Source organism: Gorilla gorilla, chromosome 21 (genome assembly GCF_029281585.2).
Source record: "Gorilla gorilla gorilla isolate KB3781 chromosome 21, NHGRI_mGorGor1-v2.1_pri, whole genome shotgun sequence".
NCBI classification, from domain to species: domain Eukaryota; kingdom Metazoa; phylum Chordata; class Mammalia; order Primates; family Hominidae; genus Gorilla; species Gorilla gorilla.
Window position 1 is genome coordinate 49,100,467 of NC_073245.2, and position 25,815 is coordinate 49,126,281.

A 25,815-nucleotide genomic window follows, 5' to 3' on the forward strand; every position below is an offset into this window, starting at 1 on the left:
ACAGGTGGGGGCAGGCACTGCTCTTTTGCAGAGGTGACTTTGAAGGATTAAAAGATGCTTACACCTTACTCAAGCAGCACAGAGACCCTAAGCTAACAGGGTCTTAGAAAACTCAGAAAAATCCACATCTCTTCCCCGCTAGTGCCTGCCTCCTGGCAAAGGGAAGATTTTTCACTATGCTGTTCCTCGCCAGCTACTGAACGAGGAAAACCAACCTCATGAACATTATCATTTTAGAGGTTCTACAACTGATTCATGTTTATTGTAGAAAAACCAGAAGACGTTAAAAAAATTAAAATTGCCTAAAATTCAACCCCCCCCAACTCTTAACATTTTCATGTATACCCTTCCAGACAATGTTCCATGAATATGTGTGTGTGTGTATACTTACAAAAACAGGATTCTACTCTGTATGTGTAGAAATGATTTTAACTTACAGAATATTGTCAAACCTTAGAAACCTGGGCTTGAGCACTGGAACTAATAAAGACTGTAGCAGCGTCGTTCCTCCTCTGGCCTGCTGCAGAATGTTGAGGCCTTTTTGTCTGCCACCAGTGCCAGGTGCTTGTGAGTCTGTTATTTAATTTCACAAAGAAGGTATGAAAGGAGTAAATGAGTAATATGCATTTTTGGACAAAGAGGTCGAAACCTTTGTGGAACACAACTTTCAAGATGGAGATATATATTCACGAAGCTTTATTGCAGCTGTTTCTCTTACCCAGTTGAAGTGGCCAGTCATTTTCACTTGCAGTTCTATTTACATTCCCAAGGTAACCACGTTCAGTAACTCTCTAGAGGCTAAGCTGTTAAAATTTCCATTTTTATACAAATAGCGAAGATGTTTCTTTCTTTCTTTTTTTGTTTGAGACAGAGTTTCGCTCTTGACCCCGAGGCTGGAGTGCAGTGGCCTGATCTTGGCTCACTGCAACCTCTGCCTCCCGAATTCAAGCGATTCTCCTGCCTCAGCCTCCCGAGTAGCTGGGATTACAAGCACACACCACCACGCCCGGCTAATTTCACCAGGCTAATTTTTGTATTTTTAGTAGAGACTGGGTTTCGCCATGCTAGCCAGGCTGGTCTCAACTCTTTACCTCAAGTGATCCGCCCACCTTGGCCTCCCAAAGCGCTGGGATTACAGGCATGACCACCTCGCCTGGCCAAGAAAAATGTAACCTTGTAAATAGCACAGAGTTCTCATAATGAAAACAGTTGCAAAGAACATAAAGTACAGCTGCGTTACATGTAACAAAAGATGCAAACAAAATAGATTCAAGTTGTTTTGCAGACAGCACAATGATACAATATTAGGACTACAGAATCTCAGAGTAAACCACAATGATTTAAAGGTAAGATACACAGAAATAAAATGATTTTAACAGAAAAATATGACATTCCTGACCTTAGGTCTGGGCACATGATGTCTGACCCCTATAGAGGCACCTTGGCTAAAATGGGAATGACCTAGTGCCATGGCTGACCTCACTTGTGCGTTGCTGAGCCCATATGTGAACAAATCCCCTTGATACAGCACCATGGTAGGCATGAGAGGAGAAGTGTTTTAACTATTCTCTTATGAATTGTAACCAACCCTTATTATCTACTGATGGATGGACAGGGGGTGGGGTGATCATACAGGATGGCAGACATTCCAAGTACTCTTCACCCCATTGTGGACGGAACAGAATCTGGCTACACGGTGGCCAGTGACAGACTGCTGGGAAATCTGCTGGCCTGTGGTCTGAGTTCCCCTACTTGCTCAGGCTGCCCCTCACTCCCAGTGTGCCAGGGAGGCTTAGTCCGGGGAGCATCAGAGCAGAAGACATTCGGGGCTCATGGCTCCCATCCCCACTGGCCTGTATCTTCAGCACCCTCTGGCCACCACCAGCTTTGGCTCTAACTGCAGACTTTGTTCTTGGTGAATTGCTATAGAACTGGGAATGAGGTGTGCCCTGGCCACAGGGGCACTGCCCCACCAAGGTGGTGCCCACTCCACTGCTGGGAAAATGAAGTTACCTAGCGGAGCCTGGAACCCACTGGGTGGTCACTAATTTCAGCACAGGCAGTGCAGTGTTTGTGCTTTTTTTTTGGAGATGGAGTCTCACTCTGTCACCCAGGCTGGAGTGCAATGGCGTGATCTAGGCTCACTGCAACCTCCACCTCCCGGGTTCGAGCAATTCTCCTGCCTCAGCCTCCCAAGTAGCTGGGACTACAGGCACACGCCGCCACGCCTGGCTAGTGTTTGCTCTTAAATACACAAAATGCACTGAACCAGCAAAAACAAAGTCCCAGGTCTGAGGAGCTCTGAGGATGATGCCTGTGATGGCCTCTGGCCAGCTCTCCAGGATACTGAGAGAGCAGGTCAGGGGAGGCCTTCTCCAGGCTGGGCAGTGGGAAGGCCCTCTGGACCGGGGGAGTGAGTATTCAGGAGACAAAGGCACTACCCGGGTCTGGAGCCGCCACTGAGCCAGAGCACAGCCTAGTTTGGGGGATTCCTCTGTCACTGGGGTAGGATCTCCCAACAAGAGGCGGCTTTATGTTCCACTCACGAAGAGGCCAGAGCTCTCAGATCTTCCCCAAAACCTAATCAGGCCTCTCACCAGCGTGTTGGAGGCCACTCCTGGCCATCATCTCCAACTCTTTACCCCGACCTGGCACCTTGTAGGGGGCTAGAAGGGTGAGGGGAGGTGTCTTTCACTTATGCTTAGGTCACTCTTAGAGGACTATCCTCAAACTTGGGGTGACAGGGAACTCTTCACGGGGGCAGGATTTGATGTTTTGTTTTTAGCCATGTTTGTCAATGACAATGTCAATTTCTAATTCCAATTTGTACCCTTGTCTCATTTCTATATTAAAAACAAAAAACAATCATCTGTCATAAAAGTTCAGAGTAAGCTGGGTGTGGTGGCACATGACTTTAGTCCCAGCTGCTTGGGGGGCTGAGGCAGGAGGGTCGCTTGAGCCCAGGAAAGTTCGAGTCCAACCTGGGCAACAGAGCAAAACCTTGTTCTTAAAAAAGAAAAAAAATAGAGTTCAGAGTAGATAAAAGAGTTGTTATTCTAAGAAAATAGACTACTGAAGGAGAAAGGCTTTAATAATATTAAAAATAGGCAAGGTAATGCTTTTCATAGTATAGTAAGATTTGCCTAATACCATCTTATTTCTTTGATTAAAAGTTACTTAGCTTCAGCATGCGTGTACATTCAAAATACAAAATTAAAGCATGAGTTGTCATTAATTTGCAGAATTGTATGATTGAAGCCCCTAAATGAATTGTGCAGGAGAGGGAGTTTGTAAACAACTGACTACAGACATTCACATTGGGTCATCTTTAAAAAGCTGGACTCTGCTTTTGGATGCTTCTCGGAGGCGAGCTGGATTTTGGACTGAAGTACTGTCGTTCCATTCCTTTTTTTGAGGTGTTATGAGTGGGGCTATAACATCGCCATCCTATTAGGAAGAGAGAGAAAAACAGGGAATAGAGAAAAGCCAGTTTCCATCATCTTATTTCTGAGTGAAAGTCTCAAGTGCGCACATCCTCATCTTGCATATAGATTGCTTTTAGGTGTCCTCAATCCAGGGAAACTCCAAATTACGTATGCCCTGTGCTTGGGGCAAATTAGAAACACTACAGTCTTACGCAGGAAGAGCCTTCATGAAAACAGCCACTGGCCTCTGCAGAGATGACTGGAAGCAGCATACCACTACCCACCTCTATGGCCTCCTTCACACACCTTCATGGAGCACAAACTCTGTCCTGTTTTCCCAGGAGAAAGATGGGATGCACTGAACCCCTAGGTTCTCTCTCACCTGGTCCCCTCTGCAGTAAAAGGCCCAGGTCTACAAGATGGCAAAGAAGGGGAGGAAGGACAGTATGTACCTGCAGAATTTAAATTTTTCTCTGCATCAAAGCTCTAACGTTGGTCCCATCAGCATAGGCTCCAGCCAAAGGAGCTCCTCCACCCAAAATAAGGGAGAGATCCAAAGGGAGGCAATACAGTGACCTGAAACCATAGAGGTAAGAAGCAAGGCCTCCTAATACTTGACTCTATGCTAAACTGTTCTGAACTTGTGGGTAGATCTTCTTTGGTTACAAGATGATGCACGATCTTGGAGAGCCTCTGTTGTACCAGGAATACAATGCTGGTGGGAGGATTCGTGCTCCTCATCTGCTTATTTGCTCTCAGATCCATTCTTCACTCTTCCTCTCCCTACTCTGTCTCACAGTAGCTACTCCGGTAAATTACATTTCTCAGCTCCCATGCCTGTTGGTTTCCAGTTAGGTTTGGTCAGTGGGAGGCTCTGGTGGGAGACTGGAGGTGAGAAGAGGGCAGAGAAGTCAGGTTTTTTCTCTCCCTACCTCCTCTGGCACGAGCGGCAGTGGCAGTGACTCTTCTGTGGTTCTAGCTTTTGCAGGTGGCCCCAGCTCCTGGACTCCCACCTGCTCCTTTGGTCTCTCCTATCCTCGAGGTGGTAGCAGCTTCCTGCTGTTGAATCACTGTCCTCTGTGCTCATTTAGCTCTGCCAAAACTTTTGTATCTCACCCCCATGTTAAATTTTTTCTGTTGAACTACACTGGACCTGACTTGATAGAACCATTAAAAATAGTTTTTAAAAAATGTGTTATTATTATTTTTTTGAGATGGAATTTTGCTCTGTCACCCATGCTGGAGTGCAGTGGCACAATTTTAGCTCACTGCAACCTCCACCTCCAGGGTTCAAGCGATTCTCCCGCCTCAGCCTCCCAAGTAGCTGGGATTATAGGTGTGCATCACCATGGCTAATTTTTGTATTTTTAGTAGAGATGGGGTTTCACTATGTTGGCCAGGATGGTCTCGAACTCCTGACCTCAGTAAAGGCAATCATTTAGGCCAGGATTGTCTCGAACTCCTGACCTCAGTAAAGGCAATCATTTAGGCCAGGCGTGGTGGTTCATGCCTGTAATCCCAACACTTTGGGAGGCCAAAGCAGGTGGATCACTTGAGGTCGGGAGTTCAAGACCAGCCTGGGCAACCTGGTGAGACCCCGTCTTTACTAAAAATACAAAAATTAGCTGGGCATGGTGGCATGTGCCTGTAGTCCCAGCTACTCAGGAGGCTGAGGCAGGAGAATCACTTCAACCCGGGAGGTGGAGGTTGCAGTGAGCTGAAATCGTGCCACTGCACTCCAGCCTGGGCAACAGAGCAAGACTCTGTCTCAAAAAAAAAAAAAAAAAAAGAAGTCATTCTATTGTCATGATACTTGTACTTAAAGGCCTATCTCAAAATCAACAGTATTTATTTGTCTTTAAACTCATCTCTTTTTCTACCCAGCTTTCTTTCTTTCTTTCTTTTTTTGAGATAGCATCTTGCTCTATCAACCAGGCTGGAGTGTAGTGGTGTGATCATAGCTCATTGCAGCCTCAGACTCCTAGGCTCAAGCAATCCTCTCACCTCAACCTCCCAAAGTGCTAGGATTATAGATATGAGCCACCATGCCTAGCATATAGCCAACTTTTTTATTTCTACTCATTCTACTTTCAATTCTAGTGAATTTTATAAATGTAAACAAATATGTCACTTTCCTGCTTAAAACCCTTCAGTGTCAATGCTCCCTACTGCTCTTGGCTGACAGGACTTTGATAAAGCCCCAGACACCTCCACACTCTATGCTCCTTCCTGAAATGCATCATGTTCTTTCTCATCTTCCGACCTAACCCTGTGGTGTCTATGCCTCAACCCCTCCCCTACCACCACCTCCTGCTGCCAGCCCTTAACCCAGACAACTCCTCGCTCAACCTTCAGGTCTCAGTTTATAAGCCCTTCTTTAAATAAGCTTTTCCTGACCAACCAAGACCAGCTAAATCCTCCTTGTTTTTCCTCCTCTAAGACTGTGTACTCACCCTACTACACCCAAAGTACTTACCATGCTCCTATAATTATTAACTTATGGAGAAAAATTAATAATAATTATTATTATCCCCAACTAGATTGTTATCCCCAACCTGAATGGGATCCATGGGTTATTAGGAACTGTCTATCTTAGGTACTGTTCCAGGTACCTAACACAGGGCATGGCAAAATACTCACTCCGTGAGTGAATGTACCAAATTTATAGTAGTTATCACGACACAGCCAAACTTTAATAGCCTCTCTTGACTCTCTATTTCCAGCCTCTCCAAGTTCCAGTCTATCTGCAGCTAGAGTTTTCAGTGATTTAGTTTCACAGTACCTAGGACAGACATACAGTTGGCCCTCTGCATCCATGGGCAGATTCAACCAACTGTAGATAGAAAATATGAAGGGGGAGAAATGGATGGCTGTGTCTATACTAAGCATGTACAGAATTTCTTCTTGTCATGATTCCCTAAACAATACAGTATTAACAACTATTTACATAGATTTACATTGTAGTAGGTTTTATAAGTAATCTAGAGGTATTTAAAGTATAAAGGAGGATATGTATAGGTCATATGCAAACACTATACCATTTTATATAAGGGACTTGAGCATCTGTGGATTTTTCTTTTCTTTTCTTTTTTTTTTTTTTTTTTTTGAGACAGAGTCTCGCTCTGTCACCCAGGCTGGAGTGCAGTCACCGGCTAATTTTTTGTATTTTTAGTAGAGACGGGGTTTCACAGTATTAGCCAGGATAGTCTTGATCTCCTGACCTCGTGATCTGCCCACCTCGGCCTCCCAAAAGTGCTGGGATTACAGGCATGAGCCACCGCGCCTGGCCTATCCATGGATTTTTCTATCTGTGGGGTCTGTGGGGGTCCTGGAACCAGTTCCCCACAGATACCAAGGGACAATTCTACTCTTATTCCCACGGGTGTCACTCTAGTTGAAGATGACAAACATTCAGGTAGATCATACAGTGCATGGTAATTCTTGAATATGCTCAATGATTCCCTCCCCACTGTACAGAGAAAAAAATCTCTTAGCCAATTATCCAAGGTTCTCAATAATCTAGTCCACTCTTCCCATTTAACCTCTCCACACTTAACAGTAAGAATTTTCTGGCTGGGCATGGTGGCTCACACCTGTAATCCCAGCACTTTGGGGGGCCAAGGTGGGCGGATCATGAGGTCAGGAGATCGAGACCATCCTGGCCAACATAATGAAACCCCATCTCTACTAAAATACAAAAATTTAGCCAGGTATTGTGGCACATGCCTGTAATCCCAGCTACTCAGGAGGCTGAGGCAGGGGAATCGCTTGAACCTGGGAGGCAGAGGTTGCAGTGAGCCAAGATCGTGCCACTGCACTCTAGCCTGGGTGACAAAGCAAGACTCCATCTCAAAAAAATGAATGAATTAATTAATTTTTTAAAAAAAGAATTTTCTACCCTGGACAGACAGGTCTCCTCATGGTCCCCTAAACAGTCTCAGCTCATTCCAGCTTCATGCCTTTGTGCTCCTCCCACTGCTAAATATACCCTTCATTCTCCCTGCTACTCATCCAAACACAACCCTGCCTTCTAGATCTAGCAGATCCTGCCCCTTCACCAGGCTTCTCCCAGAGATCTCCCAACTCTCTGAATCCTCAGAGATCTTACCTGGATCATGCCTTGTGGCACTTGATAAAGCACCGACATCCTGAGCTACGCTTTCATGTCTCACCCTATCCTTTGTTCCCTTTAGCACCTGACACACAGGGAGGTGTGAGGGAGAGTTCTAGACTAGGCAGTAAAGCACTGTTGCCCTGCCTGCCAATTATATTCATTCATTCAATAAATGCCAACTGGCCACATTCTCTGTGCAGACACCTACCATGTGTAGGTCAGTAAGAGACAATTTTAACAACCTTCTCTACAGGGTTGGCAACTGTGGCTTGGCTCCTCTTCCCTCTACTCACATTCTAGATAATTTAAATAGTTAACTAATATACTGAAGTAACCAGGTTTAGAAACATGAAGTCTATTATCAATTGTATGTTAAACAAGTTAACTACTCAGCTTTGGTAACCTCTGAAAGATGGAGACACTATGAATAACCTTCCAGGGCCACTGGTGAACAACATTAGAAAGCATTATTTACATGTTCACATTCTTATTATTAGGACAATAATGCTAAACAGTATCCATTCCCAACTCCTGTAGGAAGAAATCACTGGCTGACACAGATTCAGACATTTTAAAAGGAAAGAAAGTGAAAGACCTTATTTTCAAAACCATAACCAAATGACTATAACTTAAATGGGAACTTTTCAGCAGATAGACTTACTTTTGGTTTTTACTTAAAAATAAAAAATTGTGCAAAGTTTGTGAGTAACAGGCCACTTACCTGCGGCTTGGTGAAATTTCTGTCTGCACACCACTGAACAAAATGTTGTCTTGCGGCATACAAACTCTTTCTGTCCACCTTCTTACAATATACTCGAATCAGCTGCTCTGCAAATTTCTCTGGCAGAAGTTGTGAAACCTTTTTAAAATGAAGAGATTTCACTATCACCTTGAAGTCACACATTGGAGATATCAGCTGGTCCCTAGGTTCCTAACTATTCCTTTTTTTTTTTGAGACAAGATCTCCCTGTCACCCAGGCTGGAGTGCAGTGGCACAATCACAGCTCACTGAAGCCTTGACCTCCCAGGCACAAGTGATCCTCCCACCTCAGCCTCCTAAGTAGTTGGAACTACAGGCATGAGCTACCATGCCTAAGTTTTTTATTTTTTGTAGAGATGGGGTCTCGCTTTGTTGGCCAGGCTGATCTTAAGCTCTTCGTCTCAAGTGATCCTCCTGCTTCAGCCTCCCAAAACACTGGGATTACAGGTATGAGCTACTGTGCCAGGCCCACTTTAATTGTAAAGATATGCCTTAAAACCTAATTTGCATATAAAATGCTAATTTACTATAAAGATTTGCTACATGCCACTATAGTATATTTGTTTTGCCTAAGTAGTTACCTGGTTTTTAGTAATCCTGATTGCTCTGTTGGGGGCAGTCTTACAATAGAAGCTAACATGATCAATTGGATTCTTTTCTTGCATTCCATAATCCATGTTGATAACCTAAATAAAAGCAATTCACAAGTAATCATATAGCAAGCAGGAGAACTGAACTCAGGGCTGTAGAAGCATAACAAGAAATGGAACAGAGGCCGGGCGCAGTAGCTCATGCCTATAATCCCAGCACTTTGGGGGGCCAAGGTGGGTGAATGACAAGGTCAGGAGTTCAAGACCAGCCTGGCCAACATAGTGAAAACCCCCCCTCTACTAAAAGTACAAAAATTAGCCGGGCATGGTGGCATGCGCCTGTAACCCCAGTTACTCGGGAGACTGAGGCAGGAGAATTGTTTGAACCTGGGAGATGGAGGTTGCAGTGAGCCGAGATCGCACCACTGCACTCCAGCCTGGCGACAGAGTGAGACTCTGACTCAAAATAAAAAAAAAAAAAAAAAGAAATGGAACAGAGCCTTCTGGGGATTTGGAAGTAAGAATGTTGATAAGGTGACTCATGGTGGAATAAAAATAACTGGTTCGTGACCACTCTTAGGGATTTGGTATTGAAATCTGGGAAGAATGGGAAATGCACTTGTGTGTTTGATCTAAGTGTGGTGTAAACTCAATCCCTGCTATGTGACAGACACAGATAGACACTAGAGGTACAACAAGGACACTTTAAAATAAAATCCTAGGCCGGACACAGTGGCTCACTTGAGACCAGGAGTTCGAGACCACCCTGGTCAACATGGTGAAACCCTGTCTCTACCAAAAATACTAAAAAAAAAAAAAAAAAAAAATTAGCCAGACGTGGTGTTATGCACCTGTGGTTTCAAGCTACTCGGGAGGCTGAGGCACAAGAATTGGTTGAACCTGGCAGGCGGAGGTTGCAGTGAGTTGAGATCGCGCCACTGCACTCCAGCCTAGGCAACAGAGCAAGACTCTGCCTCCAAAAATAAATAAGTAAAGAAAATCCTAGCCCCTACAAACCAGGCAGCCCTAGATTGAAGTTCAACAAATAATTATAAAAGTATTCAACCACAGTTGAAAAGCAAAGGGTGCTTTGAAATGTTCTAACAGGTTACCTGATGTAGCCTAGGGTGCCCGGAGAATGACTGGAAACATTTTCCTGGGAAAGTGACTTTACTAAGTGAGCAAGAAACAAACAGGCTTAGGTGGGAAGAAAAAGAATTGCAGGCAGAGGAAACAGCTCAGAGGCAGAGAGGACTGAAACTGTCTCCTGGATTTAGCAACTCTGAAGTCACCGGTGATTCTGGAGAGAGTACAGTGATGGCAACAGAAAAAAAGGTTCAGGAGAAAATGAGAAACAAAAATGTAAGAGGCGCGATGGCTCACGCCTGTAATCCCAGCACTTTGGGAGGCCGAAGCCAGTGGATCACAAGGTCAGGATATCAAGACCAGCCTGGCCAATATGGTGAAACCCCATCTCAACTAAAAATACAAAAATTAGCCAGATGTGGTGGCAGGTGCCTGTAGTCCCGGCTACTCAGGAGGCTGAGGCAGGAGAATCGCTTGAACCCAGGAGCTGGAGGTTGCAGTGAGCCGAGATCGTGCTACCGTACTCCAACCTGGGCGACACAGTGAGACTCCGTCTCAAAAAAAAAAAAAAAATGTAAGAGAAGGCAACTCTTAGAACTTTGGCTGTTCAGAGGAGGCAAGATGTTAAAGAAAAGAAAATTACAGCTAGATAGGAGGAGTAAGTTCTAGGGTTCTATAGTACTGTAGGATGACTACGACTATCGTTAATAGTAATTTCCTTTTTTTTTGACACAGAGCCTTGCTGTGTTGCCCAGGCTGGACTGCAGTGGCACAATCTCGGCACACTGCAACCTCTGCCTCCCAGGTTCAAGTGATTCTCCTGCCTCAGCCTCCTAAGTAGCTGGGATTACAGGTAAGCACCACCACACCCAGCTAATTTTTGTATTTTTAGTAGAGACGGGGTTTCACCACGTTGACCAGGCTGGTCTCAAACTTCTGGCCTCAAGTGATCCACCTGCCTCAGCCTCCCAAAGTGCTGGGATTACAGGCATGAGCCATCATGGCCGGCCTAGTTAACAGTAATCTATTACATAGTTTTTTTGTTTTTTTTTTGATATGGAGTCTCTCTGTCGCCAGGCTGGAATGCAGTGGCTCGCTCTCGGCTCACTGCAACCTCTGCCTCCTGGGTTCAAGCGATTTTCCTGCCTCAGCCTCCCAAGTAGCTAGGATGACAGGCGTGTGCCATCATGCCTAGCTAATTTTTTTTTTTTTTAATTTTAGTAGAGACAGGGTTTCACCATGTTGGCCAGGATGGTCTCGATCTCCTGACCTTGTGATCTGCCCGCCTCGGCCTCCCAAAGTGCTGGGATTACAGGCATGCGCCACCGTGCCCGGCCTATTACATAGTTTTAAATAGCTTGAAGGAAAATATTCAATGTTCCCAACACAGAGAAATGATAAATGTTTGAGATGATGGGTATGCTAACTACCCTGATCTGATCATCAGACATTTATATACACTATGTACCCCATGAAAATAGACAGTTATCATTTGTCAATTTAAAAAATACATAAAATAAAAACATAAAGGAAAAAAAAGACAGCAAGAAAGAAGTATCTGGAGAGGAATTTCGTGCCTTAGAAAGGTAAGGGAAGATGAGTCTGACCCTGAAAAAGAGGAGAGGGGAAGTGCAGTGTGGTGTTCATGATTTTCTTGAGACAGGCTCTTGCTCTGTTGCCTAGGCTGGAGTGCAGTGGTGCGATCTCAGCTCACTGCAACCTCCAACTCCTGGGCTCAAGCGATCTTCCCACCTCAGCCTCCCGAGTAGCTGGGACTACAGGCATGCACCACCACACCTGGATAATTTTTGTGTTTTTGGTACAGATGGGGTTTTGCTGAGCAAGCCATGATCATGCCACTGCACTTCAGCCTGGGGCACAGAGAGAGACCCTGTCTCAAGATAAACAAAAGTTTAAACTAACATTGGCTGGGTGCAGTGGCTCATGCCTATAATCCCAGCACTTCAGGAGGCTAAGGCAGCAAGATCGCTTGAGGCCAGGAGTTTGAGACCAGCCTGGGCAGCATGGTGAGACCCTATCTATACAAAAAACTTAAAAATTAGCTGGGCATGGTGGCACATGTCTGTAGTCCTAGCTACTCAGGAGGCTGAGGTGGGAGGATCACTTGAGCCCAGGAGTTTGAGGTTATAATGAGCTGTGATTACATCACTGCACTCCAGCCTGGGCAACAGAGTAAGACCTTGTCTCTAAAAAATAAATAAATAATTAACACTAAATACAATAAAAAATGAAGTTATTCAGTTACAGCAACCACATGTCAAGTGCTCAACAGCTGCATGCAGCTAGTGGCTATGGAAAGGGACATCACTGACCAAGAATATCTCTGTCACTGCAGAAAGTTCTATGGGACAACACTTCGCTAGAACACGAGTAGAATTACCCTAAGCCTTTGACAAGAACAAAGCTGTTTCCCCACTATAAGAATGGGAATACTGAATACAGTGACAGATGTAGGAAGGCTTGTTTCTTTGGTGAGAAAGGTCTAAGGAGTTGCTACCTAATGGCCTATAGTTTATCTTGGAAATAGGAGCCAAAGGTTGGGTTACTCATGAGGATGAATACAGCTGGAGGTGGGAAGCATGGTTGGAGTTCTGAGAGGAGGGAGGACAGTTTGAAATGATGATGATGATTATTAGTAGTAGTATTTTTTGAGATGAGGGTCTTGCTGTGTTGCCCAGGCTGGAGAGCAGTGGCATGATCTTGGCTCACTGCAACCTCCGCCTCCCAGGTTCAAGTGATTCTCCTGCCTCAGCCTCCTTGAGTAGCTGAGATTATCAGCACCCACCACCATCCCTGGCTAATTTTTGTATTTTTAGTAGAGATGGAGTTTTGCCATGTTGGCCAGGCTGGTCCCGAACTCCTGACCTCAGGTGATCGTCCGCCTCGGCCTCCCAAAGTGCTGGGATTGCAGGCGTGAGCCACTGTGCCTGGACTGAAATGATTATTAGAGACTGGGAGAATCACACTAAGCCTGCCAGAAGGCCCAGCTTAGTTTCGTGACCGGGAATTTATAGATATGCCTGTACAGTGATGGTATCCAGGAGCATTTATGTGTCCAGGTATGGGTGTGGAGATGTTTAGATTTGATTCATCTAGGTTGTTTGGCCTTCTGCTAGGTAGATGCAAAGAAGGAAAAGAGAGTTGAGGGTAACTGCAGAAAATGAGTGAATTACTGTATCACGTTATCTAAGATACTTTTTTTTTTTGAGATGGAGTCTCACTCTGTCGCCCAGGCTGGAATGCAGTGGTGTGATCTTGGCTCACTGCAACCTCTGCCTTCTGGGTTCAAGCAATTCTCCTGCCTCAGCTTCCCAAGTAACTGGGATTACAGGCGCGCGCCACCACACCTGGCTGATTTTTTGTACTTTTAGTAGAGATGGGATTTCGCCGTGTTGGGCAGGATGGTCTCAACCTCCTGACTTCAAGTGATTCACTCGCCTTGGCCTCCCAAAGTACTGGGATTATAGGCGTGAGCCACCTCACTCGGCCTACACGTGGAGAGAAATGAAGATAGAAGGCCACTGACAAGCTCGAAGAAAGTGAGGACACAATAAACTAGAGGGCCTGATGAGCTAGGAAAACGTGGATGAGGAAGAAAGGGGTTTGTGGACAGAGAAAAGTATGTTAAACTAGTGATTTTACAGGGAGGGCAGTTTTGAATGTTGATAAGGTCCAGGGTGTAATCTGCTGAGACTATTGGCCTGAGGTGCAGTGCTGGCTCGCTCTGTTGCCCAGGCTGGAGTGCAGTGGCGTGATCTCCGCTCACTGCAACCTCCGCCTCCCAGGTTCAAGCGATTCTCCTGCCACAGCCTCCTGAGTAGCTGGGACTACAGGCACACACCACCATACCCAGCTAATTTTTGTATTTTTAGTAGTGATGGGGCTTTCACCATGTTGGCCAGGATGGTCTCAATCTCCTGACTTTGTGATCGACCCGCCTCGGCTTCCCAAAGTGCTAGGATTACAGGCATGAGCCACCGTGCCCAGCTCTTTTTTTTTTCTTTTTCTTTTTTTTTTTTGGAGACAGTCTTACTCTGCTGCCCAGGCTGGAGTGCAGTGGCACGGTCTCGGCTCACTGCAACCTCTGCCTCCTGGGTTCAAGCAATCCTCCTGCCTCAGCCTCCCGAGTAGCTGGGACTACAGGCACAAACCACCAAGCCCAGCTAATTTTTTTGTATTTTTACTAGAAATGGGGTTTTACCTTGTTGGCCAGGCTGGTTTTGAACTCCTGACTCAGGTGATCCACCCACCTCTGCCTCCCAAAGTTCTGGGATTACAGGCGTGAGCCACCGTGCCTGGCCCCACAACTTTTTCCTCTGTGTTTGTATGCAGGCAATAAAAAAAATTAAAATGTATTACTTGTGTAATTAAAAATTTTTAATTAATATAGACAATGTAATCACATGACCACAATTATATTAAAAATAATGGCAAAACATCACGAATAAAATGTTTTTGTGGTTAATAATATTGGTTCTCTTTGTGAGGGCACAGATGACTTCCTTCCTTTTATCTTTCTGTATTTTTCTAATTTGTTAAAATGAACATGTACTACTTTTATAATGGTGGGTGCTTTATCTTTAAAAAAGTATTCACTCAGTTTATTACCGGGCTAATTACTTACATCCACTATAAAATCTTCAGCCTTCAGTTTCACGTCTAGCAATACTTTGGGTTTAGCACTGGCAACCTCTTTTGGAAGAGATTCATAGTCCTCCTGGAAAACACAAGACTCCCCACGTTAGAATCCATTTTTCATCAAGTCTTTGAGCCACAAACAGGTTCTGTTTATGAAAATGGCACCTAACTAAGAAAAACGATTAGAGATATCCTTAACAAATATAGCTCCTACCAATGTCACTTGTTAAACACATAGAGCAATTTTTGTAAAAAATTGTAAAAAGTGGCCAGGCGCAGTGGCTCACGTCTATAATCCCAGCACTTTGGGAGGCCCAGGTGGGCGGATCATGAGGTCGGGAGTTCGAGACCAGCCTGACCGACATGGTGAAACCCTGTCTCTACTAAAAATACAAAAATTAGCTGGGTGTGGTGGCGGGTGCCTGTAATCCCAACTACTCGGGAGGCTGAGGCTGGAGAATTGCTTGAATCCGGGAGGTGGAGGTTGCAGTGAGCTGAGATCGCGCCACTGCACTCTAACCTGGGTGACAGAGCCAGACTCTGTCTAAAAACAAACAAACAAACAAAATTCACATTTTGAAAAAAAAAAGTGACATTAACCTATTAGTACAACAAGAGGAAGTAAGGTATAACCCAAGAAATTATTGAGGTAGGATGTGGTTATAAGTATGACTTGTGTTAACGGCTTTCTGGCAAACAGAAAACTCTTCAACAAGTAGGAGGTGAAAATAGATATTTGAGCTAAAGAAGACAGGTATGTGCCATCTGGGAAACTGATATCCTGTGAAGGAACCAAGTCATTACAACAGGTCACCACAGCCTCAATGAAGCTCATGCAGGCACTTTCTTTTGAGGTTCCTTTCCCTTATATTCATTTTCTCATGTTTGAATCTAGCCAAAATTGGAGACCCACTCTCACTTCCTGGATGAGAGCAAAGATTTGGAGTTAAGTTAGACCTGGCTTTTGGATCCTGGCTAAATATGCTTTCATGAGCAAGTTATTTAATCTCAGTGAAGCCTCAGTTTCTCTATCTGTAAAACAGGCCTAAGACCCCTGCACTACTATGAAGATTAAATGAGAATAAATGTAAAGCACTTAGTACAGAGTCATAGTATCACAATAGGTTAGTGGTCTCCTCTTGGAGGACAGAGATAACCTTTCACTAATGGAAAGATGCCTGATAACTCACCCTTTTAATCTTTATTTGTCCTGTTGGCTGCGTCTCACCCACATACTTGAATAGATTACGGTATTCAATTTGTTTTAAAATCTCTCGTGCGTCTTTCAATTTGGGATCAGTAGAGTATAAAATCTCCAGAAAAATGTTATCTGCCAATTTGATGACATTTCAGTTATATTAAAATAAAAACACAGAGTTAAAGAATTATATAGTGCTATTCTATTGAAATGATCTTCACAGGCAGTTCGCAAATGTAGGTACATGATTATTTTAGCAATGTGAGAAAAATTTTTAAAAGATTTAAGTGAAAAAACCTTTTAAAACTGTTCCAGTCGGCCAGTCATAGTGGCTCATGCCTGCAACCCCAGCACTTTGAGAGGCCGAGGCGGGCGGATCACTTGAGGTAAGGAGTTCAAGACCAGCCTGTCCAACATGGTGAAACCCTGTCTCTACTAACAATACAAAAAAATTAGCTGGGTGTAGTGGCGGGCGCCTGTAATCCCAGCTACTCAGGAGGCTGAGGCAGGAGAATTGCTTGAGCCCGGAAAGTGGAGGTTACGGTGAGCCAAGATTGTGCCATTGCACTCAAGCCTGGGCAACAAGAGCGAGACTCTGTCTCAAAAAAAAAAAAAGTGCCTGTCAATGTCTTGGATTTACTTCCAGGTAATCCAGAGAGTGGGGAAGGATAGAGAGAAATAAGACTGCATTGGAGTTGATGACTGCTAAGCTGGGTGATGGGCACATAAAGGTGTATGGATTTATTGTTGACATGTTTTATTTTGTCTTTAAAAAAGAATGGTGGCTAGGTGCTGTGGCTCACACCTGTGATCCCAGCAATTTGGGAGGCCAAGGCAGGTAGATCACCTGAGGTCAGGAGCTCGAGACCAGCCTGGCCAACATGGCAAAACCCTGCCTCTACCAAAAGTACAAAAATTAGCCGGGCATGGCGGTGCATGCCTGTGGTCCCAACTACTCAGGAGGTTGAGGCAGGAGAATCGCTTGAACCCTGGAGGTGGAGGTTGCAGTGAGCCGAGATGGCGCCACTGCACTCCCACCTGGGTGACAGAGTGACACTATCTAAAAAATAAAAACAAAAAAAAGAGAACGGTCCTGAAGTATTTACAAGCAAAATTATGTCTAGGATCTGCTTCAAAATAGTCCAGTGTTTGACAAGAGTGGGTAGATGAGGAGATGAAGCAAAACTGCCATGTGTTGATAACTGTTGAAGCTAAGTGACAGGTACATGGCTTTGTAAATTTCTATAATAATAAAACAATGATTTTTTAATGTCCCATTCGATGATGAGAGTAGAAGAAATGTTTTTCCTTTCTTTCATTTTCTCCTAATTTTTATTTTGAAAAATTTCAAAATAAAATATCCTTCACTTAAATTCAACAATTGTTAATGTTTTTCTGCACGCACTTTCTCCATATATATATATCTGTGCAATTTTTTTTTTTTTTTTTGAGACAGAGTCTTGCTTTGTCACCCAGGCTGGAGTGCGGTGGCTTGATCTTGGCTCACTGCAACCTCTGCCTCCTAGGTTCAAGTGATTCTCGTGCCTCAGCCTCCTGAGTAGCTGGAACTACAGGTACATGCCACCACACCCAGCTAATTTTTGTATTTTCAGTAGAGCTTGGGTTTCCCCACGTTGGCCAGGCTGGTCTCGAACTTCTGGCCTCAAGTGATCCACCCGCCTCAGCCTCCCAAAGTGCTGGGATTCCAGGCATAAGCCACTGCACCTGGCCTTTTTTTTTTTTTTAAAGGAGACAAGGTCAGGTTCTGTGGCCTACGCTGAAGTGCAGTGGCGCGATCATAGTTCACTGCAGCATCAAAGTCCTGTGCTCCAGCAATCCTCCTGCCTCAGCCCTTGAGTAGCTGTGACTACAGACGTACACCACCATGCCTGGCTAAATTTTTTTTTGTTTGTTTTTGAGACAGGGTCTCGCTCTGTTGTCAGGCTGGAGTGAAGTGGCACGTGATCATGGCTCACTGCACCCTTGACCTCCTGGACTCAGGCAATCCTCATGCCTCAGCCTCCTGAGTAACTGGGACTACAGGCACATGCCACCATGCCCAGCTAAACCAAAAGCTAGTTTAAATGTAAATATAATTTGAAAAAATTAATCTTCCTGCCTCAGTCTCTTGAACAGCTGGGACTAAAAGGCACATGCCGCCACACCTGGATAAAGATGACTTTTTTTTTTTTTTTTTTTTTAGACAGAGACTCACCCTGTTACCCAGGCTAGAGTGCAATGGTGCGATCTCAGCTCACTGCAACCTCCGCCTCCTGGGTGCAAATGATTCTCCTGCCTCAGCCTCCAGAGTAGCTGGGATTACAGGCGCCAGGCTGGTCTCGAACTCCTGACCTCGTATCTGCCCACTTCGGCCTCCCAAAGTGCTGGGACTACAGGCGTGAGCCACCATGCCTGGCTGACTTTTTAAAATATGGCATCACTTGCATTATTATGAATGAAAATTAAAAGTAAATATCTTCAGCTTGTTCAATTTTTTTTTTAACTTTTATTTTACTTATTTATTTTATTTTATTTTTGAGGAGTCTTGCTCTGTCATCCAGGCTGGAATACAGTGATGCCATCTCAGCTAATTGCAACCTCCGCCTCCTGGGTTCAAGTGATTCTTGTGCCTCAGTCTCCGAGTAGCTGGGACTACAGGCACCCGCCACCACGCCCAGCTAATACTTTGTATTTTTAGTAGAGACAGGGTTTCACCATGTTGGTCAGGCTGGTCTTGAACTCCTGAACTCAAGTGATTCACCTGCCTCAGCCTCCCAAGGTGTTGGGATTATAGGCGTGAGCCACCCTGCCTAGCCTTACATGTATATTTTTAAAGAACAATGTATATAGTTCTTGTAATTTAATTTTTAAATTTTTTCTCTATCATTATTATTATTTGATACAGGGTCTCGCTCTGTTACCCAGGCTGGACTTTAGTGGTGCAATCTTGGCTCACTGCAACCCCGACTTCCTGGGCTCCAGCGATCCCCCAACCTCAGCATCCTGAGTAGCTGGGACTACAGGCATGCACCACCAGGGCTAATTTTTAAATTTTTTAGAAACAGGGTTTCACCATGTTGCCCAGGCTGGTCTCAAACTCCTGGGCTCAAGCGATCCAACTGCCTTGGTTTCCCAGAGTGCTGGGATTATAGGCACGAGCCACCTTGTCTGGCCTATTATTTATCTTTTGATTGAATTTACTGAAAGGTGTAATGTGAAGTCTGTCAAGTTGAATAATAAAAATTTGGGCTTGTATTTTACATGCCTTTTCCCCCCATTTCATTTTTCTAGTAATTCATTTTTATCATACGTTACAGAAATATCAATCTGCAAGGGGTTGGTAATTTTAAAAACTGGTTCTTCAAACACAGTTTAGGAGGAGCTAGTTTAGGTTTCATTCTGTCAGTGTGCAGCAAATAGAATCCAGCTGTGGTAGAACAGCAGCACTCTCGGCAGGAAGCTACGGTGGAGTGATTTGGCTGTGTCTTAGGTCACTTGGCTTCTGTTGTTTATCTCCATTTTCAGAGCCTCCAGCCTTTCCACGGATTCTGTAAGCTATGTGATTGCTTTCCAATTTTATTTTTATTTATTTATTTATTTTATTTATTCATTTTTGAGACAGAATCTTGCTCTGTTGCCTAGGCTGGAGTGCAGTGGTGCGATCTCGGCTCACCACAACCTCTGCCTCCTGGGTTCAAGCGATTCTCCTGCCTCAGCCTCCTGAGTAGCTGAGATTACAGGTGCGCGCCACCACGCCTGGCTCATTTTTGTATTTTTAGTAGAGACGGGGTTTTACAATTTTGGACAGGATGGTCTCGAACTCCTGACCTCAGGTAATCTGCCCGCCTTGGCCTCCCAAAGTGCTGGGATTACAGGCGTAAGCCACCGTGCCCGGCCCAATTTTATTTTTAGTTAAACAGTTTCATAATTTGTAACTAAGAACTCTGACTGGTGTACACTTTTTGTTCTACTTCTTTTGCTTTATCTCAGTGAATACTTTCCCACATTAAAGAACCAGCTGTGGCTGGGCGCGGTGGCTCACACCTGTAATGCCAGCACTTTGGGAGGCCGAGGCAGATGGATCATCTGAGATCAGGAGTTCCAGACCAGCCTGGCTGACATGGTGAAACCCCGTCTCTAGTAAAAATACAAAAAAATTAGCTGGGCATGGTGGTGGGTGCCTGTAATCCCAGCTACTCAGGAGGCTGAGGCAGGAGAATCGCTTGAACTCAGGAGGTGGAGGTTGCAGTGAGCCGAGATCGTGCCATTGCATTACAGCCTGGGCTACAAGAGCAAAACTCTGTCCCCCTCCCCACCAAAAAAAAAAAAAAAAAGAACCACCTTTACCCTTTACCTCTCTTTCCTCCTTTCCACACTAAGCTGCAGATTTTGTTTCTGCAGAAGTGTGGACAGATGTTCCTGGCATCTTGTGTTTTTATAATGAAAATAATGCTAAATGGCCAAGTCAGTTTTTTGGTGTTCAATATTAGTCCAGGTATGAGTTAAATAATGACAAGTCAGGGCAACATAATGGGACCCTGTCTCTACAAAAATTAAAAAAATTACTCAGGTGTGGCCGGGCGGTGTCTCATGCCTGTAATCCCAGCACTTTCGGAGGCTGAGGCAGGCGGATCATGAGGTCAGGAGATCGAGACCATCCTGGCTAACAAGGTGAAACCCCATCTCTACTAAAAATACAAAAATTAGCCAGGTGTGGTGGTGGGCGCCTGTAGTCCCAGCTACTCGGGAGGCTGAGGCAGGAGAATGGTGTGAACCCGGGAGGCGGAGCTTGCAGTGAGCCGAGATTGCGCCACTGCACTCCAGCCTGGGCGACAGAACAAGACTCCGTATCAAAAAAAAAAAAAAATTTCCCAGGTGTGGTGGCACATGCCTATAGTCCCAAGCAGCCAAGTCAGCTACTTGGCTGAGGCTGAGGCAAGAGGATCACTTGAGCTCCGGAGGTTGAGGCTGCAATAAGCTGTGATGGCACCACTGCACTCCGGCCTGGATGACAGAATAAAATCTTGTCTGAAAATAAATAAATAAAAAAAAATTAAATTTAAAAGTTAAATAATGGGCCGGGCGTAGTGGCTCACGTCTGTAATCCTAGCACTCTGGGAGATGGAGGCGGGTGTATCACATGAGGTCAGGAGTTCGAGAAGAGCCTGGCCAATATGGTAAAACCCTGTCTCTACTAAAAATACAAAAATTAGCTGGGCATGGTGGGGCATGCCTATAATCTCTGCTACCCAGGAGACTGAGGGAGGAGAATTGCTGAAACCCAAGAGGTGGAGGTTGCAGTGAGCCAAGATTGCGCCAGTGCACTCCAGCCTAGGTGACAGAGTGAGACTCCATCTCCAAAAAAAAAAAAAAAAGTTAAATAATGTATATTGAGTACTTACGTATCAAGTCTATACTAGGTGCTATGCCTCATTTAAACATCACAACAAAACTATATGCTAGGTATCATTACCCTCATTTTATAGATGAAAGATTCAGATAGGTCAAATCCCTTCATCAAAGTCACTTTATTGGTACAAGACAGAAATAAAACTCAAATTCAAAAGGAGATAATTACTTGGGAAGCTAAAATCCTTCCATCGGCTGTGTACAGTGGGTCACACCTGTAATCCTAGCACTTTGGGAGTCAAGGCAGGAAGATCGCTTGAGCCCAGGAATTTGAGAGAAGCCTGGGCAATATAGTGAGACCCTTTCTTTATTTTTTTAAAATTAAATAATTATCTTTAAAAATGAAAAATAAAAGAAAGAAAAATAACTCATTGGCAATTCAGGGACATCTTACAGTTTATCTGAGATGGACCATCTATGTTACCTGTTACTTCTTACCTGTCAGCTTAGTATAGGCTTCCATGTCGTCAATTGCTGTAGAAATGCGATACTTTTTTCCTCCAGCACCTGTAATCTCTATGTAGTCATCTGCTTTGAGGAAAGCATCTGTAATCCTAAAAATCATTTTGCAAAAATTTATGTTTATGAGAAATTTTGAATATTTGCCTTATGTCTTACTTAAGGAAATCTTTCTACTTTAGGGAAATAAAATAATGAGGCACAATGTTCTAAAGACAACTGCTTCTCCACCGTACTAAATTTGTGCTTGGTGAGCTGTGAGCTGCCATGCTTACTGTGTTCCAGGCACTGCGGCAGGGCTTTGCATTCACCATCTTATTTAATCTTCCCAACAATAAGGTAGGTGTATTCAGCCCTCATTTTATAGATGCAGAAATGAAGTAAATTTTGATTTAACCAAGTTAGGAAGGAACAGTGCCAGGCTTTGAAACTAGATCCCTCTGAATTACAAAACAACAACAATAAACAACAACAAAAACTCTTACCAAAGAATTAACATACAAATAGGAGAAGGTATTCCAAGTAATCTGCTCATGACAAAGGACAGGTAAAAAATAGGAATGAAGATATACTTCCTCAACACAAATGTGAAAACCAACATGAAAAGTTAATCAATGTAAGGCTATTTTAGAGACATGGAAGAAGTAACTTGACTCACACCCAGTGTTTGATAACTCCTCATGGATCTTTGAGTCACGGAGAGACCTGGCTGTACAGTTTTCTGCTATGGTTCTGACTGGGTCAGGAAGAGGTAAAATTCCTGTTGGTTTTACCATTTGGTACTAATTTTGATAAATATTTGACAGGATACAAATAGACATTAATCTTAATCCTTAAAGTTAACTTTTGTCATTAATCTCAGAATTTAAATATTCATGTCCTACCTCCCATTCTCCTGATGAGAATGGTGTGTAAGTGACTACCTGTGCCGAGGTCCTGAGTGATCTCAGCATTGCCGCTTCACGTCTGGCCTAAGCCAGATCTTCTTCCCTTCATCTGCCCCTTTATCCACTTCCCTCCTTTTCCTCCAACTAAATTAACTTTATGCTAGATTTTTTTCTTTAAGGAAACCATTTTCAATTTAATCATTTAATATTCACTTGAACTCATCTAGAAATGTCTAGTTGAGCCTAGTATGATACTCTAGCCAAGTATCAAGGAAAATTTTATAGGGAAATGACAATCAAGTTTCTTACATTGTATCAATAATGTTGCCAACTTTGTGTTGATAAGCTCTACGGTGTAAAGAGTTGCGAGTGTGGAACATGTCATACAGATTTCCAACTTCCTGCAGGAAAACATGAAGTAAATATTAATAGGATCAGATTATGTTAACGTTATTAGAGACAAGTATATAGGACAAGGAAGGAAAAGGGATAGTGGTAGACAAGAGGGCTATGCACCGGGGCTTCTTCATTAACACCTTTGACCCCACTAAAAAATGAGAAGGCAGATTAGTAAAGCCATTTATTGGCTTGCAACTTTCATTTTTTTTTTTTTTTTTTATTAAAGATGAGGTCTTGCTATGTTGCTCAGGCTGGTCTTAAGTGATCTTCCTACCTCAACCTTGCTGGGATAACATGCATCAGCCACTGTGCCCAGCTAACTTTCATTCTTTGTTTTTTTTTTTTTTTTTGAGACGGAGTCTCGCTCTGTTGCCCAGGCTGGAAAACAAGTCTTTCATTGCAAGAACTTTCATTCTTTTTCTTTTCTTTCTTCCTTTTTTTTTTTTTTTTTTGAGATGGAGTCTCGCTCTGTTGCCCAGGCTGGAGTGCAGTGGCGCCATCTCGGCTCACTGCAAGCTTTGCCTCCTGGGTTCATGCCATTCTCCCGCCTCAGCCTCCCGAGTAGCTGGGACTACAGGCGCCTGCCACCAAGCCTGGCTAATTTTTTTGTATTTTTAGTAGAGATGGGGTTTCACTGTGTTAGCCAGGATGGTCTCGATCTCCTGACCTCATGATCTGCCCGCCTCGGCCTCCCATAGTGCTGGGATTACAGGCGTGAGCCACTGTGCCCGGCCAAGAACTTTCATTCTTAATAAACTAGGCCAGGCACGATGGCTCATGCCTGTAACCCCAGCACTTTGGGAGGCCGAGGTGGGCAGATCACCTGAGGTCAGGAGTTCAAGACCAGCCTGGCCAACATGGTGAAACCCTGTCTCTACAAAAATACAAAAATTAGCGGGGCATGATGGCGGGTGCCTGTAATCCCAGCTACTAGGGAGGCTGAGGTGGGAGAATCACTTGAACCCAGGAGGCGGAGGTTGCAGTGAGCTGAGATCACGCCACTGCACTACAGGCTGGGCGACACAGCGAGACTCTGTCTCAAAAAAAAAAAAAAAAACCCTAAAATCTATCACATGCTCAAACTCTGTGACAGGTTCCGTTTTAGGCATCTTAAATTAAATATATATATTTTTTAATCCTCCCAATAACTCTAGGAAATAGGTATTACTATTCTTATGTTCTTCATTCTTGACTTTTTTTTTTTTTTTTAGACAGTCTCGCTCTGTCACCCAGGTTGGAATGCAGTGGCACACAATCTTGGCTCACTGCAACCTCCACCTCCCAGGTTCAAGCGATTCTCGTACCTCACCCTCCTGAGTAGCTGGGATTACAGGTGTATGCTACCACGCCTGGCTAATTTTTGTATTTTCAGTAGAGACAGGGTTTCACCATGTTGGCCAGGATGGTCTCAAACTCGGTAGCCCAAGAGATTTGCCCACCTCAGCCTTGTGAAGTAGTGGGATTACAGATATGAACCACCACGCCTAGCCCTTCTTGACTTTCTATAGTATAGTACTATACTACTTTTTGATTACATGACTGCCATCTAACAGGGACCTAGTGATTTCAGCTGTTTAACTACAGTTGACCTTTAACAACACATGTTTGAACTGTTGAGAGTTCACTTATACAGATTTTCTTGCCCCGCTGCCACCCCTGAGATAGTAAGACCAATCCCTCCTCTTCCTGAGCCTACTTAATGTGAAGACGATGAGGATGAAGACCTTTATGATGATCTACTTCCACTTAATGAATAGTAAATATACTTTCTCTGCCTTGTGAATTTCTTTTTTTTTTTTTTTTTGAGGTGGAGCCTTGCTCTGCCACCCAGGCTGGAGTGCAGTGGCGCAATCTCGGCTTACCACAGCCTCTGCCTCCCGGGTTCAAGTTATTTTTCTGCCTCAGCCTCCCAAGTAGCTGGGATTACAGGCACTCGCCACTGCGCCCAGCTAATTTTTGTATTTTGAGTAGAGACGGAGTTTCACCATGTTGCCCAGGTTGGCCAGGCTGGTCTCCAACTTCTAACCTCAGGTGATCTGCCCACCTTGGCCTCCCAAAGTGCTGGGAATACAGGTGTGAGCCACCACGCCTGGCCTTGCCTTATGATTTTCTTAATAACATTTTCTTTTCTCTAGCTTACTTTATTGTAAGAATACAGTAGATGGGGTGTGGCGGCTCACACATGTAATACCAGCACTTTGGGAGGCCAAGGAGGACAAGTTGCTTGAGGTCAGAAGTTTGAGACCAGCCTGGGGAACATAGCGAAACCCTGTCTCTACAAAAAAAAAAAATAGAAAAATTAGCCTGGTATAGTGGCATGCGCCTGTGGTCCCAGCTACTCGGGAAGCTGAAGTGGGAGATTTGCTTGAGCTGGGAAAGTGGAGGTTGCAGTGATCTGAGATTGCACCACTACACTCCAATCTGGGTGACAGAGTAAGATCCTGTATCCAAAAAGAAAAAAAAGAATATGGTATATGATACACGTAACATTCAAAATAGGCTGGATGCAGTGGCTCACACCTATAATCATAGCACTTTAGGAGACTGAGGTGGATGGGTTGCTTGAGCCCAGGAGTTTGAGACCAGCCTGGGCAACACAGTGAAACCCCACCTCTGTAAAATAAATTTCAGAATTAGCCAAGCATAGGCCTGTAGTCCCAGCTACTCGGGAGGCAGAGGAGGAAGGATCAGTTGAGCCCAGGAAGTCAAGGCTACAATGCACTATGATAGTGCCACTGTACTCCAGCCTGAGTAACACAGCAAGACCCTGTCTGGAAAGAAAACAAAAAACATACAAAATGTGTGTAACTGACCATTAAGGTTATCAAT

At 44.3% G+C, this 25,815-nt stretch overlaps 1 protein-coding gene across 1 annotated transcript in view; it reads right to left on the reverse strand.

Moving 5' to 3' along the window:
• Positions 1–3,312: 3,312 nt before the first annotated feature.
• The window catches only part of SAMHD1 (SAM and HD domain containing deoxynucleoside triphosphate triphosphohydrolase 1), a 57,775-nt gene continuing 35,272 nt past the window's right edge, over positions 3,313–25,815 (reverse strand). The window contains exons 10-16 of the mRNA NM_001279619.1: positions 22,897–22,988; positions 21,680–21,795; positions 15,825–15,964; positions 14,621–14,713; positions 8,881–8,985; positions 8,261–8,398; positions 3,313–3,447 (exon numbers count right to left, since the gene is read on the reverse strand). Of these exons, the coding sequence (NP_001266548.1) occupies positions 3,313–3,447; positions 8,261–8,398; positions 8,881–8,985; positions 14,621–14,713; positions 15,825–15,964; positions 21,680–21,795; positions 22,897–22,988 (819 nt within the window). The remainder of the gene's footprint in view (positions 3,448–8,260; positions 8,399–8,880; positions 8,986–14,620; positions 14,714–15,824; positions 15,965–21,679; positions 21,796–22,896; positions 22,989–25,815) is intronic.